The sequence below is a fragment of the Mus caroli genome, unplaced genomic scaffold (genome assembly GCF_978045245.1).
Source record: "Mus caroli unplaced genomic scaffold, Mus_caroli_1 scaffold_1, whole genome shotgun sequence".
Classification (NCBI taxonomy): domain Eukaryota; kingdom Metazoa; phylum Chordata; class Mammalia; order Rodentia; family Muridae; genus Mus; species Mus caroli.
In genome coordinates this window covers 130,473,363-130,490,021 of record NW_028227256.1, presented here as the reverse complement: position 1 = coordinate 130,490,021, position 16,659 = coordinate 130,473,363, and the positions used below count along the sequence as shown (strand labels likewise).

General features: G+C 50.4%; 1 protein-coding gene across 4 annotated transcripts; it reads left to right on the top strand.

Moving 5' to 3' along the window:
- The first annotated feature begins 2,356 nt into the window (after positions 1-2,356).
- Optc (opticin) lies at positions 2,357-11,229 on the top strand. Of its 4 annotated transcripts, XM_085829843.1 has the most exons (7): positions 2,357-2,636; positions 4,655-4,787; positions 6,283-6,441; positions 7,224-7,426; positions 10,074-10,169; positions 11,000-11,099; positions 11,141-11,229. In XM_085829843.1, the coding sequence occupies exons 1-7, from the start codon at positions 2,358-2,360 to the stop codon at positions 11,227-11,229; spliced, it is 1,059 nt and encodes a 352-aa protein (XP_085685969.1). In that variant the 5' UTR covers position 2,357. The 4 variants fall into 4 exon arrangements, with proteins under 4 accessions (XP_085685969.1, XP_021025871.2, XP_021025885.2 ...); XM_021170212.2 differs by lacking the exons at positions 11,000-11,099; positions 11,141-11,229 and adding an exon at positions 10,540-10,710; XM_085829916.1 differs by lacking the exons at positions 11,000-11,099; positions 11,141-11,229 and adding an exon at positions 10,495-10,512 and having other exon boundaries at positions 2,412-2,636.
- Positions 11,230-16,659: the final 5,430 nt, after the last annotated feature.

Here is a 16,659-nt window from a genome sequence, read left to right as displayed (position 1 = left end):
CCTGTCTTCTTGTTGATGACCACTGCTTGCGAGCTTGAAGTTGGTCTTTAGATCCTACCCAACTCCCTGTCTCCTGCTGTACCACCACAGTGCTCTAGGGATAGGGCTGAGTGGGGTGCCCCAGTTCACACTCTCTTTTTCTTTGGATTCCATCTATGAAGTCCAGTGCCGTTATTTCTGAGGGAGTGGGGGGTGGGCGGGGATGGGGACAGGGACAGCAAGCTCCATCCATCCAAGAAACCTCAGCTCAGTCTTCTGGAATCTAACTGACCAACCCTCAAAGATCAGAGAAGGTATAACGGCCATGAGTGTGTGTGTGTGTGTGTGTGTGTGTGTGTGTTCACCCCCACACAAAGAATTCCTGTTCATTAAGTGAAGAAATGAGATTAGGGACCCCTGAGGAAGAAGGAAGGGAAACAGCGGGGCACTTCAAAGAATGGGAAATCTAATTAGACACATACATCCCTGGCCAACCACTCGTCCTTCCCTGGCCGATAGATGAGGGGGTGTTGGGCTGTCCCTGGGTCTGACAGGCAGTCATCATCTCCACCAGAACCTTTATCTCCCTGGAAGCTCCCGAGCCAGACGGAACCAAAAGTATCCAAAAGGTAAGGTCCAAGGTTGGAGGCCTCATGCGCACTGGCACAAAAGCAAAAGAATGGAGTCGGGGCTGTGGCAGGAACTGGGCAGAGAATGGCAAGAGTACAAGACTCTGATCAAAGAAGCTGCAAGGGGCTACCGGGTGGTCGGTCAGTAAACTGCCTTGGGGGTGGTCTTGAAGAGCAGAGATTTCAGTTTGGAGTGGGAATGGGGAACAGAGAGATACGACCTCTTACTACTGCTGGGGACTTACCATTCAGCCCGGCTGAGATTAGGAAGAAGCCTGTGCAGGCGGCTTTGGGAGGGCTGTGTAATCAGCTGCAGACTGGCTACGATGCTGCAGACACTTCCGTATCCATAGCACACTCAGCCCTCCACCTGTCTGCACAGATGTGAGTGAACTGCAGACGACGTCTGTGCTCATACGCCTGCACATCATGTCCTCCCAGTAACCCATGTGCAGACACATATGTACACAGATAGCTGCCGAGCTTTCTGATGGGAAAACACTGCAGAACCTCATACCAACCCTCTGCTTTCCACAGTGTGTTTCTAAAATGCTGCATTTCTAAGACGATGTTACCAGCCAACAGCCTTCGTTTACACTGTATGTTAAGTTATAAGACTTTGTCTCCAAATTGACTGGTTGCTCCTAGGAAGGACTGGACCTCATTCCTTTCTGCACCTCCAGAGAGAGGAATATCCCGGGACTACAACTTAATAAACGTCCCATGGATGTTTAAGTGACTGAAGGACCGAGTGGCCTTAGAGTAGCCACAAGTAGGGTTAGGGAGAGAGCTCAGTAGGTAGTAGGCTTGCCTAACATGCTTGAAGCTCTGTGCTAGATACCCAGCATTTCATACACCAGGCATGATAGTGCACACCTGTAATCCCAGCCCATGGGAGGTAGAGACAGGAGGATCAAAAGTTCAAAGTCCTTCTCCACTACATAAGTTTGAAGCCAACCTAGGGTACATGAGAGCCTATCTCACAAAAAAAAAAAAAAGAAAGAAAGAAAGAAAGAAAGAAAGAAAGAAAGAAAGAAAGAAAGAAAGAAAGAAAGAAAAAAGGAAACAAAAGTCTCTCTCTCTCTCTCTCTCTCTCTCTCTCTCTCTCTCTCTCTCTCTCTCTCTCTTTGGTTTTTCGAGACAGGGTTTCTCTGTATAGCCCTGGCTGTCCTGGAACTCACTTTGTAGACCAGGCTGACCTCGAATTCAGAATTCTGCCCGCCTCTGCCTCCCAAGTACTGGGATCAAAGGCGTGCACTACCATGCCCGGCCAAAAGTCTCTTTAATGTAGTTTTTCTAAGGCTATTTTGTTGTTGTTATTGCTGCTACTGTTTTTGTTTTGTTTTTTGTTTTTGTTTTTGTTTTGATGAGAGGTGGGGGGTGTTCCCCTGAATATGTGGTTGTTTCTTAGAGAATATTGGTGCAAATGCACCAGCGTCCAGTGTGCAGGTGAGTGGACATGGGACTCTGGTATGCACGTCTGTGGTGACATGAGTAAGCCAGCCTGTGGAAGCTGTCCACAGGAGCCTGAGTGATTGATCACCACACTATGAGCCGCAGTGGGAATGATGGCTAAAGATACCTCCAGATACAGACCGGACTTTAAAAAGTGTGAGATGAGGATGCTGAGTGAGCTTGTGTGTCAGAGGGCAAGAGTGAGCAAGTATGCAGGTTGGAGGCTGCCTAACTTTGTGAGCCATTCTTACAAGCCAAGCTAAAATAACGGCCCTTCTGCTGTCTACCCACAGGATGTACATCAGAGGGATTCAGCCATTCCCACTCCTACCCCCCCCTCAGAACCTCATGAAGTTCCTGGCTTTCCTGAGTCTGTTGACCTTGGTGCTGCAGAAGGCAGGGACAGCTTCTCTCCTAGGGGAGAGAGAAAGAGACGAGCAGAGCCCTGAGGAAGGTGACACTTACACGTCCCTGTATGTGGGGAACCATACCCTGAGCATAGAGGACTACAACGAGGTCATTGATCTCAGCAACTATGAGGAACTGGCAGACTATGGGGACCAGATCCCTGAGGTGAGAGGACAGAGATGATTTGGAATCCCTGCAAGAAACGGGATTAGGGGCCAGATCCCTTTTCACCTGCCCTATAATACAAACCTCTCCCAACACTTTTACTATATGATATAAATTTGCGTGTGAATGTGTGTGTGTGCCTGTGTGTGTGTGTGTGCCTGTGTGTATGTGTGTGTGTCTCTGTGTGTGTGTGTGAGTGTGTGGGTGTGTATGTGTGTGTGCCTGTGTGTATGTGTATGTGTCTGTGTGTGTGTGTGTGTGTGTCAGTGTGTGGGTGTGTATGTGGGTGTGCCTGTGTATATGTGTGTGTGTGTGTGTGTGTGCCTGTGTGTATGTGTGTGTCTGTGTGTGTGTGTGTGTGTGAGTGTATGGGTGTGTATGTGGGTGTGCCTGTGTGTATGTGTGTGTGTGTATGTGTGTGTGTGTATGTGTGTGTGCCTGTGTCTCTGTGTGTGTGTGTGTGTATGTGTGGGTGTGTATGTGGGTGTGCCTGTGTGTCTGTGTGTGTGTGTGTATGTGGGTGTGCCTGTGTATATGTGTGTGTGTCAGTGTGTGGGTGTGTATGTGGGTGTGCCTGTGTATATGTGTGTGTGTCTGTGTGTGGGTGTGCCTGTGTGTATGTGTGTGTGTCAGTGTGTGGGTGTGTATGTGGGTGTGCCTGTGTGTATGTGTGTGTGTCTGTGTGTGTGTGTGTCAGTGTGTGGGTGTGTATGTGGGTGTGCCTGTGTGTACGTGTGGGGGATGTGTGGGAGGGTGTGCCTGTGTGTATGTGTGTGTGTGTGTCTGTGTGTGGGTGTGTATGTGGGTGTGCCTGGGTGTGGGTGTGGGTGTGTATGTGGGTGTGCCTGTGTGTATGTGTGTGTGTCTGTCTGTGTCTGTGCCTGGGTGTGGGTGTGTATGTGGGTGTGCCTGTGTGTCTGTGTGTGTCTGTGTGTGTGTCTGTGGGTGTGGGTGTGTCTGTGGGTGTGTCTGTGGGTGTGTCTGTGGGTGTGCCTGTGTGTATGTGTGTGGGTGTGTATGTGTATGTGTCTGTGTGTGGGTGTGTATGTGTGTGTGTGTCTGTGTGTGGGTGTGTGTGTCTGTGTGTGGGTGTGGGTGTGTTACACATGTGCATGTTCAGGAAAGAAAGAGGACAGACAACCTTAGATCTTTCCCTGGAGCTAGTCATCTCATTTTGTTGAAGGCAGTGCCTCTCACTGGCCTGGAGCTTGTCAAGAAGTCTAGGCTGGCCGGCCAGTGAGCCTCCCCATCTCCAAGATTATGAGCCTTAATCAAAGACCATGGCAAAGCAAACTATAGAGAATTCTGGGGACCAAACTCATGCCCTCCTCTCACAAAGCAACTGCATTACAACAGTGCTATCTTCCCAGGCAGGCGTAAGGTGCAAATTCTTATCCCTCCTGAGGAACTTGTCACTTACAGGCCACTACAAGAGAGGCACTAACCACCGATGTCTTACTCCATGTGGCACACTTGGTAGGACCACTCCCAGGAGGAGTCCTCATGGGGTCCTCCCCATGAGCCACGACAAGGGGTGAAGGTCAGCAGTGTCTCCATGTTCTCCCTAAAAAAAGGGAAATGCTAGCTTGTGAACTTGTAGTCTGTCTTCCAGTCTGAAGTCCTCCCAGCTCTCCTGTCCTCTGCAGAGACTGACCATGTGTGGCATGGTCCATCTGCAATGTGACCAGGGTCTGGGTAGAGAAAGAGACTAGTGCCAACCTAAACAATGGAGAGGACGGAATGAACACCAGCCTGGATGGCCAGAGATCCGGACTTCAGCTCTATGTTGGGACCTTCTGAGCCCCCTTCCTCTTTTGACCTCAGTGTCTTCATCTGTGTATAGAGTCGCTCAATGCTGTGCTCCCTAAGGCCCCTTCTTTGCTCCATCTTTTTATCTCCCTCCCTCCACTTATTCCTCTGCACGAGTTTGAACTGGGTCGCCGAGGTTTCCAGGGGTCACAGCTAAGTCCTTCTCAGGCATAGACTGGTCTGTGGTGTGCTTTGTGCTGTGTCTCCAGGCTAAAATAAGCAATCTGACTCTTCCAACAAGAACTAGTCCTACTAGCACTGTGGCTCCGAGGACATTGTCACCAAACCTCACGATGGCCGTACCTACCACCACTGGCCTTCTGAACTCCCAGAGCAGTCATGGTAAGTGTGTGCAATCAGAAGTATTCATAGGTCACGCACGGGCCAAGCAACTGTAAGCTAGCACCACGCAGTTCTACAGTGGGGTGTGGTGAGGGCTAAGGCCAGGGGGTCCTGGGTCTGGGTTGTCTTCAGCGAGCAGGAAGAGAAGGAGAGGTTGTCATGGTAAAACCAAGCACCACCACCATAAAGGGGAGTGGCCGGCTGTCCCTGATACTTTTGTATAAATATTATGCACAAGTTGAGTGGGACGCAAAGCACGCAAGCAAGCACTCCTACGTCCTAGCGAAGCCACCCTACCTTAATTAACAGCATCACTTGGGGGAACAGTTTGAGTGGCCATTAGATTAGAGATGATTAAAAGCCTAGAGAGGAGAATAAATAACTGTGGCTGTCACTTGGCATGGGAGCAAATGAAGCAGAGACACTTGCTTCAGTTTCAAATTCCCCCTTGTTAGCAGCCCTCAGCCCCTCCCCCCAATACCTTCCTCCTTCCCTTGGGACTGGGATGCAGCACCCCTGACTCTGATCAAAAGCCTGGGACCCAGGAGGAATGAAGCTTATTCAGGAATTGCTGGTGCTCGGTGTCCTGTTCTCCTCTAAGATATTCGCATGCATGGACCTGGGCTACTGAAGTGGGGATGGCCATGTGAAGTCCATTCTCATAGCTAAAGACTCAGACCTGAAGAGACCATAAAGGGTCTCAGTCAGACCTGCCTTTCTTAGCCTTGGAAGAAGAAGGGCACAGAGCCTCAGTCCCCTGCCCTGGCTGGTCCTTCCTGCTGCTTCATTTTCTGGACTGTGAACTTTCTTCTGGTGCCTTTTGGATGCAAAGCCTCCCTCTCAGTCATCTCTGAGATCTTGTGATAGTCAGGGACACTAACATTGGTCAGCTATCTGAATTTCTTGACCATTGGGTGCAGAGAGAGCACTCGGGACAGAGAAGAGGCCAGGGCTGTTCTCCAGTGTAAAATCAGGATACTGATGACATCCCAAGAGGGAACAGATGCTAAGCAGGCACGGTCCATTCTACCTTAGCTCTGCTATGCTTCCTGAATCCACATAGAACATGGCCACTTCCTCTTCCAAAGACAGAGACAGCAACGATTGACCACTCTATATAACTCTAGCTTTTTCCATCTACACTGATCCTTTTGACACTAGAGAAGAGTCCTCTGGAAAAGAGACAGACAGAGGTCCTAGAAAGAGCCACATAAACTCAAAACTTAAAAAGGATCCAGGTCTGATGAAAGCACCAAGGAGCCTTGCACTGAGTGATAGCTAGGTGAATCCTCTTTTAAGCCAGGACTGAGAGCAACTATGAGTGTTGTCTGGGTGCATTGTGTTGGGTGATTCTGGGGGGGGGGGGGGAAACATCCATCTAAGGGCCACAGATGCCCATGGTTTAGACATCCACTGAGGCAAAGATCACTGGCCACAGAAGCCTGAAGAGAGTCTGACCAGAGCTACCCCTCTATTCTGTCTTCTACTTGGCCAGGCCTGCCTACCTGCCTGGTCTGTGTGTGCCTTGGCTCTTCTGTCTACTGTGATGATGCAGACCTGGAGAACATCCCTCCTCTTCCCCAGATGACCACCTACCTATATGCTCGCTTCAACCACATCAACCACATCCAGGCTGGAGACTTCAAAGGGCTGAGTGAGTTATGCTTCAAGACAGGGTGATGGCGAGGCAGAGAGGACTGCCAGGGTACAGACACAAGCTCCCTGCTGTCAAAGGGACAGAGGCCCCAATCTTTCCAGTTCCTTTCCTTTAAGATTTTAAAATGGCAGGCAGAAGTAGCCAGTTCTTCTCATGAAAGATCTGGGGCACAGGAAAAGGAAGGTCTGTTCGAGGCAACATTTCCAAAAGGTTCTAGCATTGCTGGCCTCTGGGACAGACCTCCCTACTGGCCTCCCACAGTTGGCCTCTGGGTTAGACTCCCCTGATGCCTTTAACGAGCTTTTTACTATTTCTTTGTTTTGCTACTTCCTAGCATATTCTCTGTTTGAGGTGGAAGGCAGGAGCTGGCCTCCAGTTTCTACCTCACATTGTTGATAGCCTTTTGGGTCCTCCATGTAAAGTAAGTTGTGCAGGAGGGGGGGTGGGTAGCAGGGTGAATGCAGCAATTCCTGAACTTATTGATTATTGTCCTTGGAGAAGGGGATGGGAATTAAGGGGCAGAAACGAGTCTTTTAAGGTAGGTTAACTACCATAGAACTAAAGCTCTCGAGAAAGTTATTGAGGAATGCCATGTTTTTTTCTAAAAGGAGATCTGATTTGGCCTCATTTCTTGTGGTCTGGATTCGGTGCAGGAGGTGAGCTAGTTAGAACTCCCTTGCAAAGAATGGGCCAAAGTTATGGAGGCAGCACAGCCCACACGGGGCCAGGAGGGAGAGATGCTCCAGTTTCACCCTGTGTTCTCTCCCAACATCCACCAGCAAAACTGAGAAGGATCGACCTCTCTGGCAACTCCATCTCCTCCATCCACAACGATGCCCTCCGCCTGCTGCCTGCCCTGCAGGATCTGATCCTTCCAGAGAACCAGCTGGCAGCCCTGCCTGTGCTGCCCAGTGGCATTGAGTTCCTGGACGTCCGCCTGAATCGGCTGCAGAGCTCGGGGATACAGCCTGAGGCATTCGTGGTGAGTCAGTCCGCAGTACGAAGTGCACCCTTCTCGTGTACCCTGACCTCACAGCTGTTCATGCTCGACTCTTGTCTAGAGCCAAAAAGCAATTCCCATTTTTTTTCCTTTTTCCATGTATGGTTTATTAAACATTCTCTAGAAAAGGGTGTTTTACATCATACCATCTTGGTAGTGTCTACACCCTCTGCAAATAGGAAACCTGGTGCTATCAGGCCCCAGGATCCTGTTCATGAGGGCAGAACACAAGAAGCCAGTGCTGGCAGCTCCCCCTTCCCTCTGTGAGGATGCTGCTCTAGCGTTGGCCTTTATCTTCGCATTTGCTCCTCTTTGTACCAGCACCCCAGACCAGCTCATCCACTTGAAAATTCCAGTTTGTCTGTGGAGCTCACTCTGATTCCAACTCCTACAATCCATCTTAATGGCTTTGAAATCTACCACTAAATAGTCAGTGACTCTCCATGGTCAGATTCACAAGAGACACAACTTGATGGGTGTCTTAGTTAGGGCTTCTGTTGCTGTGAAGGGGCACCATGACCACAGCAACTCTTACAAAGGAGAACATTTAACTGGGGGCTTGATTATAGGTCAGATGTTTAGTTCATTAATGTCATGGCGAAGCATGGTGGCATGCAGGCAGACATGGTCCTGGAGGAGGAGCTGAGAGTCCTACGTCCAAATTGGCAGGCAACAAGAAGAGAGAGTGAGCCACTAGGTCTAGCTTGAATTTCTGAAAGCTCAAAGCCCACAGTGACACACTTCCTCCAACAAGGCCACACCTCCTAAGAGCATCATGGGCCTAGGCAGGCCATTTTTATTCAAACCACTACAAGGGGTTTCTGGCTAGATTCGAATCATTTGACGCAAATGTGATCCTATAGGGCTACCCAAGGAACAGGGCTAGCCAGAGCCCAGGCTATCCTCCACTGAAGACAATGGGAGAATAGACAAGACTGATATGTCCCAACTTGCTGGCTGCAGCACCTGGGAAGGGCCTTCAAAGACCAGTTGCTCGTGTGCAGCCTCTGTCTCTTTCAAGTACAGTCAAACCATACGACAACAACATTTCTATCACTACTGGACTCCATGCATGGTGGTGACCTCCTAAGACAGAGTCGTCTGTAACTTTGTAGCCCCTAAGGGAAGAGTCATCTAGCCCTCTTGGTTTGTGTAAGTAATTTCACAATGATACATTTCTCAGAATGCAATCTTGTCCTTAAATTAAGCAATGTTCAATCATGTAGGCTCATTTTTGCAAGCATATTCATATTTAGAAGTATCAAATAGATAAATAGTAAAAAAAAAATTTACCTGTGTGTGTGTGTGTGTGTGTGTGTGTATCCACAAGGGTCTTGTTATGTAGTCCAGGATGCCCTCAAACTCATTCTTCTCCTACCTCAGCTCTCTGAGTATAGAAATAACAGGCCATCATCGCTGTGCTCACCAAGAGCTGTGTGCTCCTCAGCCTGTGCTCTTCTTCACAAACATCCTCTCTCCCTGTCTCCTGTGTGCTGTGGGCCTACAGAGGGCCCAGAGAACAGGCTCTGGGCCCCTGGTAGGATGCAAAACCTGCACACATTAGCTTTCTCGGCTGTACAAGAAGTCCTGTATCCGTACAGGGAGGTCTCTGGCTTATCCGTACAGGGAGGTCTCTGGCTGTTCTAGCCCTTGAAACATCGACCGTTTCCATATAAGGAGGTGCTTCTCTGCCTTCACTCAGCCCTATTTTCTTGGCCCAGAAAAGGCAGGGGCTTTGCAGCCCAAGGACCTGAGCTCACTGAGTGAGTCACCTCTGATCTTGTTTCCTCGTCTACAAAACAAGGGTGATGAGGCCCACTCGACACAGCCGCTGCAGGACTGAACAGACCCAGCGTTTGCACAGATCACAGGATGGCTAAATGCAGGTAGTGGGTGCTCTGGGAAGAGGTGTCTTGTTCCTCGCTGTTCTCCAAGCCCCCGCAGGCTGCTCTCTTCCCTAAGTTCCTCTCAGAGCAGCCCTTCCTGATTCTGACAGTGCTGTTAAGCTCACATGTGTGTGCCTGTGTGCCTCAGGTTTTGAGCATGCTCTCCACAGCCACTCTGAGTGGGGCATTTGGGAGACTTGTCACTGGTGACAGAGACGTTGAGACTGAGCTGAAATGTCCCACGGTCCTTGTTTTTACCTGGTCCTGGCTGGCTCCTCCCAGCCTGCTCTAAAGGCTCCTGTATGTTACCCAGCTGCCAGCTCTCAAGGACAGCAGCTTCCCTTCCCCCTTCAGCATCCAAATGAAGTTAGGATTTGCAAGCCCCTTAAAGAGCCAGCATCCTCAGCTGGGCTTGGTGATGTAGGACTCAGAAAGATGAAGGAGGAGGACCACAAGACTGAGGCCAGCCTGGAATGGATAAAGAATTCCAGGTCAGCCTGAAGTATAAAGTAGGATTGTGGAGAAGGAAGGGAGACAGAGACACAGAGACTGAGACAGACACAGAGACAGACAGACAGACAGACAGGCAGGCAGGCAGGCAGGCAGGCGAGACAACTGCACCCCACCAATTGGACCACCTGATGCTGGCCTCTTGGACCACCTGATGCTGGCCTGCTGGGGCACTTCTTCGTGCCAAGAGCCTGACATGACCCACAGGTCTCCCATTCTTTGTGTCCCTATAGGCGCTGAAGAAGCTGCAGTTTCTCTACCTGGCCAACAACATGCTGGATTCCATCCCTGGGCCTTTGCCCCTTAGCCTGCGCTCTCTGCACCTGCAGGTGAGCAGCCTCGACCAGACAAAGGATAAAAATAGTGTGTGCGGTCAGTCAAAGGCAGATAACAGGGGAATGCAGAACGTGGCCATGGAAGTGATGTTCTCCACTCCTTTTTAAAACATCACCTCCCCTTACCTATTGGTATTTCACCTGCCTTAGGGGCCCTGCTTTGCCTACCTCCTGTCTCATCTCATCCCGTTAGGGCCTCCCCACTTCCCTCCTTCTACTCTTATCTTTTCTAATTTCTTTACTCTCTCTTCACTCTCCACAAGTATCCTCTTCTTGCCCTGTGTGGCCTCAGCTCCACCTACTTTAGCTTCTTCTCCAGCTGCACAGGAGGCTGTGAGCCTTCAATGCGTGCTGCTCCTTCCAGAATAACAGGATCGAGACCATGGAAAGCGACACCTTCTGTGACACCGGGGAACACAGACATGAGCGCCGGCAGCTGGAAGACATCCGCCTGGACGGGAACCCCATCAACCTGAACCTTTTCCCAGAGGCCTATTTTTGCCTGCCACGGCTCCCTGTGGGCAACTTCATCTAGGGCCAAGGCTCTTCTCTCCCCGGATGGTGCGCAGAGGCTCACTGAGGGAGCACTATTTACCTGCACCCAGAAAGTCATCTGTAGCCCAAGTTCCAGGAAGCCTGTGAGCCACAGCTGCAAAATTGCACAGCACACACAGAGAGAGACAGAGACAGACAGACAGACAGGCAGGCAGACAGACAGATAGGTAGATAGACACAGACAGACAGACAGACAGACAGAGCCTTCAGCCACTTAATTTGCATTTCGCCCTCCTCTTTTCCTACACCTTATGGTTCCTGACTCAGAGAACAGCAGCATCCACAGCAGAGATCTTTTCCACACTCTCCACACCCATCTTCCCACACAGAATTCCAGGAGAACCATGAAAGAAAGGGATGGAAGAGGAGGCAGCGGAGGGAGGGACAGAAGCTAGGAGGGAGGGGAGAAGGGAGGGGAGGAGGGAGGGGAGGAGGGAGGGGAGGAGGGAGGGGGAGGAGAATCATCAGTGTGCTGAAGCCTGGTCTTTCTGACTGGTAGGCTGACAGGACTGATAATTACATTTTCCAGAATTTTGCAGTTCAGTTGTTAAACACAGCCATTATGAAAAATTAAATTATATAACCTTGCAGTTAAATGTATTATACTGAAAACAACTGGAAAGAACTCTCAAAACTTGCCACTTCCCCACAAGTTTCCCCTACCCTGAAGTCATCTATGTGCACGGCAGCTTCATGGTAGACATTCCACACAATGGTGTGCTTCAGGACCATCTCCCCACATCATTTGGTGGCTGCATGTTGGTGTTTGAAACTGGCTGTGTTGGGAGATTTATAGCATGGAAATCTATGAATGCTGTAAAGTGGGGTATGTGTGTGTGAGAGAGAAAGAGACAGAGACAGACAAAGATGACAGAAACACAGAAAATATACGTGTCTGTATGAGAAAGAGAGAGTCTGTCTTTCTTGTGTGTGTGTGTGTGTGTGTGTGTGTGTGTGTGTGTGTGTGTGTGTGTGTGTGTGTGTGTGTGTCTAGCTCTTAAAAGGCTTGCCAGCACACCACTAAGGACGATGGCTAAACTAGTCAACTAGTCCTCCCTGAGCCTGTGCCACTTGTGGCGGGTGAGTATAATCCCCTATGGTACCGCCCTTCATCTCTTGCTTTTCCTTGCAATGGAAAATGGTCTCCTGTTCCATTTGGAGAGACCAACCCAGAAGTGGGGGACTGGCTTACCTTCTCACCTGCAAGCCCTCTGGCTAGCACTCACCTTTACCCTGGCTCCTGGTTTCTGGCCACTGAGCTCCTGCATGTGCAACCAGCAGAGGGCAGCCTTGTGCAGAGATAAATAAATAGAGCAACTTTGAGTCCTGGGCAGGGTCAGAGATGCTGAGAGACTGGAAAGAATAAGTAGCTGTTATGTAGTCAGCTTCATCCTTGAATGGAGAAAGGAGAGAGATAACCAACCTTCCTGTTGCGTTTTTTTTTTAATTATTTTTAAAGGATAGAGTCTTGCTATGTATCCCAGCCTGATCCTGCCTCAGCCTCCCCACTGCTGGGATTATAAGTGTGTACCACCATGCCCTGCTACCACAGTTTTTATAAGTAGGAGTGTGAGCAATGACTCTGAGCCCCAGTTGTTGCCTCCTGGGTGTTAAGTGAGGCATGGAAAGAGCCTGAGGCAGACATGGCCTTGGCTCGCAGGATCTTACACAGCTCCTATCTGCCGAGTGCCTGAGACCGTGTTCCTGCTGATAAGACGGTGGGGTACACAACAGAAACTTCTCTCTCCTGGTGGAGCTTAAGAGCTAGTAGAGAAAGTAAATCGTCACTCAGTCAATTACACAGTTCAACTGAGACGTGCTACAAAGGAAATTGCCAAATGGGACAGGAGCTGGCAAGAAGACACTGTGGCTTCCAGTCTGGGAGGGCTCTTTGCACAGCTAGCATTTAAGCTGAAACCAAAAATGGAGTGGGAACCAGCCAAGCCATGAATTGTCAAGGCAACCATCCCAGGTGGTCTCCGAGCCTGAAGGGAGAGGTGCTCATAGCGGCTCACATAGGAGGGAAGCCATTTATCTGCCTTTCCTCACCCCTGGGCAGCACCTCACCAGGCACTTTGGATGCTTACACAATCTTGGGAGCAGGAATGTCAGGGATGATTGTTCCCATTCCTCAGATGGAGAAATTGAGTCCTGAAGAAGGCAATTCAATGTCCCATCCCCCATGTTTACTGATGTTTGGACCAAGACTCTTCATACTGGCTCTGGGATGATAAGGGGAAATACTGAGAAGTGCCCTCATACCCTGACCGAGGCCCGAGGCTTCTGTCTTCTCCCCTAGAGGCCTAGGTCTCAGCACACCTCACCCCAGGAGAGGTCTGAAGGCTAAGAGCTATCCTTAGAGACACTAAAGTTCTCACTGGTTCCCAAGGAGTTTGCTACAGCAGGTCTCCCCATCCTCTTCTCTCTCTGATGTGTGTGTGTGTGTGTGTGTGTCTTTTATATGCATTTGTGTTCATGTGTGTGCATATGGGTGAGGTATGTTCAAATACATATGCATGTGGGTGCATATATGCATGCATGGGTACTCATGAAGGTCATATGATATCTGCTATCTTTTCTAATTGCTCTCTACCTTATATTTTGAGCTAGGATCTTTCACTGCACTTGGGACTCACCAGTTTGATTAGACTGGCTGGCTAGAAAATCCCAGGGGTCCTCCTGCCCCCATCACCCGACCCCAGCACCAAGAAAGCAGGTGCATGCCCCACTGCCAAACCTGGCTTTAAAAGACAATTTGTGCACATGGGTATTTTGACTGCACATGTGTCTGTGCATCATATGTGAGCCTGGGGCCCATGGAGTCCACAATGGAGTGTTGGATCTCCTCCCCTGGGATTGGAGTTACAGTTGTGAGCTGCTATGTGGTGTCTGAGAACCAAACCCAAGTCCTCTTGAAGAACAGCCAGTGTTCTTAACCACTGAGCCATCAATCTCTCCAGCCTGAGCCACTCTTTCCCCCCTCATGAGTGCAGAGGATATGAACTCAGGTCCTCGGGCTTATACACCAGCGCTTTACTGAGCCCTCTCCCAGACTCTCACCCCTGTTCTTCCTCTGCATATCCCCTGACCTCTCTCTGTTCTAATCCTGCACCAATCCACATCCCGTATCTCCCTTCCTTTACTGGGTTTTCAAAGGGCTTAGGAGGTGTCCAAGAGCTGAAGTTTAAAGATTCCTAGCTGTAAGAAACCAAACATTGAAGAGACCCACTAATAAATGATATTTGTACATATAATAGAGTGTGTGTGTGTGTGTGTGTGTGTGTTTTCTAGCACTATGGCTTCTGTGTGCCGAAGCCACAACACACCTAGGTGCCTACACACCTGTGATGAGTTTACACTGACAGAAAATCCCCTAGCCACTGGTGTTCTGTAAGGGGAGAGGGCTGGCAGTTCCTGGGCTCTGGAGTTTGCTACTTGGTGCCATGGGCACCTTAAGCACCTCACATACTTAATCCCAAAGGTAGTACTAGATGAGAGGGAAGCTCGTCTCCTTGCTACATGTGTGGAAACAGGCCTCTGAAAGAAAGTAGCCTGCACTCAAACTGCAAAAACAAGACCCAATCAGACCTCAAACCCCAGTTCATCTACCCAGGATCCCAAGCTCAGCTCAAGTTCGGCTCTTCCTTCACACTCTTGGACAGACTTTATGGGCAAGTGCAGGTCAGTCAAGCAGGCGAACTGTGTCCGCTGAGGCCATCCTGTGCACTGGCTAGGATTTCCCCGTGGCCACACCTCTGCAGCTGTCTCCTGACTAATTCCCTGGTTTTGGCCAGGGAAGCCCAGAAAACAAAAAGAATGCCCTTGTTGGCTCCCTGAAGACATTTTTAAGTAGAACATCTGTCCCTCTGCTGCAGAGAAGGTCAGAGGGATCAGCTTGCTCCCAGCAGCTGCTATGCCGCTGTCTTATGGGAAAGAGCCAAGCTGGGGTTGTCAGGACCAGAGGGAGCTGGGTTGGACCCTGGCAGGGCAAGCAGAGAGCATCCCTCAAGCTAGAGTCACATCACTCCCCCACCCCGCCCTGTCAAATGGCAGTGCTCTAAGAACGATCAGGAGGACCAGTGCCAGCCAGCCATGACGGAATAAAACGGAAGGTTCCCCATGTCCCACAGACATGGCAACCAGCCCAGGTGCCCGGGAGCCCAGAGAGCAAGCTAGCGGCCACCTCCAGGAGGCACAGTGCCTACCCAACTTCCTGAGTACGCCTCCATCTGACTGAACTCCATCTGACCCTGGCAAAGGCACTTGTGAAGGAAATGCCACACCTCCTTCCTTGGCCCATGGCCTTCAGGAGGGTCTAACCTGAGGAAACCCCCCTTTGCCAGCTCTGAGAATATGAAGAAAGGAGGCAGAGGGGAAGAGGCAGGGCCTCTCCTTTCTCAGCAGAGGTGAGCTTGTAGTGACCTCTTCCTCCTCAACCACCCTGTCCTCAACTCCGCAGTCCTTGGTTTTCACAAAGCTCAATCAGTAGGGCCCAGGGCCAGAGGAAGGGGGCAGGATGGGAGAGACTGCAAGGGGCTAGAGCCAACTGGAGCTGAGAAGGCTAAAGGGTTTCCTCCACGACTTCGCCTGTGTTTCCTTCCTGCTTCCCCTTCCTCTGGCCTTCTCCCCTGTGAATCGCTCACACTCTAAATGGGAACTTTACAGACTTCTTTTACATGTGGGGTCTGACTCCATGGTCTGACTCTGAGAGGAATGAATTGCTATTCCAGCTTTGCGAGGCCGCGAGCTGGACTGAGATGAACATGACAAACAACATAGGGTTTGTGATGACAAGATAGGAAGCCAGGCTTAATGGCCCATGCCTGTCATCCCAGCCCTCAGGAGGAAGATTGAGAGTTCAAAGTCAGCATGCCGGTGTGGGATTCAGGGAGGCAGGTGGATCTCTGTGAGTTTAAAGCCAGCCTCATCTAACAGCAAATTCCAGGCCAGCCAAAGCTACATAATGAGACTCTGTTACAGAGAGGGAGGAGCACAGAGACAGACACAGAGACAGGAAGAGAGACAGAGACAGCAGAGCTCAAGGTCATCTTTGGCTACAGAGTGAGTTTGAGGCCAGCCTGTGCTATGTGGAATGCTGTCTCAAAAAACAAACAACACAAGAAAAAACAAAACAAAAAGTCAGATGGGCTGTGGGGAAATTACCATTTCTCAGAAGTTCCTGCACCTGGGGCTGTGTGGCTCAATGCCCCCTGCTCCCCTCCCCCGCCCTCCAAAGCACTTCGTTATTGTTTATCTGTTGGGGAATCAATCAAGGACAAGAGTTCCACCAAGTAAAACACACCCCCAAATCCCTCAGAGCTTTAAAGAGCAAATGCTGAGGAATGCATCCCTCAGACTGGAAAAGGGGGTGCACAGGGAGGGTCCACATCTTCGGGGAACACCATGGGGTCTCATCTCAGGAGAACTCTGTGGCTCAAGGACATCCTGTCCCCAACCGCCCACTGCCACTGCTTGTGTCTGTGTCTGTCTCCTAGCCAGGAGGCAGGCAGACAGATGCAAGTGGCCTGGCTCGACTCTGCCCCCTCCCATCAGCATCCTCTCAGCTGCTCCTTCTTCCTGCCCCTCCTCTCCAGCACACCAGCCCTCTCAAGGTCATCTTCAGTCTGGCTAGCAGACACCATGTCTCCAGCAACTCCTAGGTCCCCCTTGGTGTGATGCAGCTTGGAGGATTTCTCTATGGAAGGAGGGTGCCTGTGTGGCCCCCACATTTCCTTCCCTCCATTAAAGCTGCGGACCAGCCAGGCTACCATAATAATGCCCACACTCAAACCTCTTCCTCCGTCTTCATCCTTGTCCAGGCTGGTCAGCCCTTCCATCCTCCGTCTGGCTTTGCAGCAGGCCTTTATCCATCTCTAGCCTTGTGCTGAAGAGGAAACAACCCACACCCTACTCCTGTTCCTGATAGCCC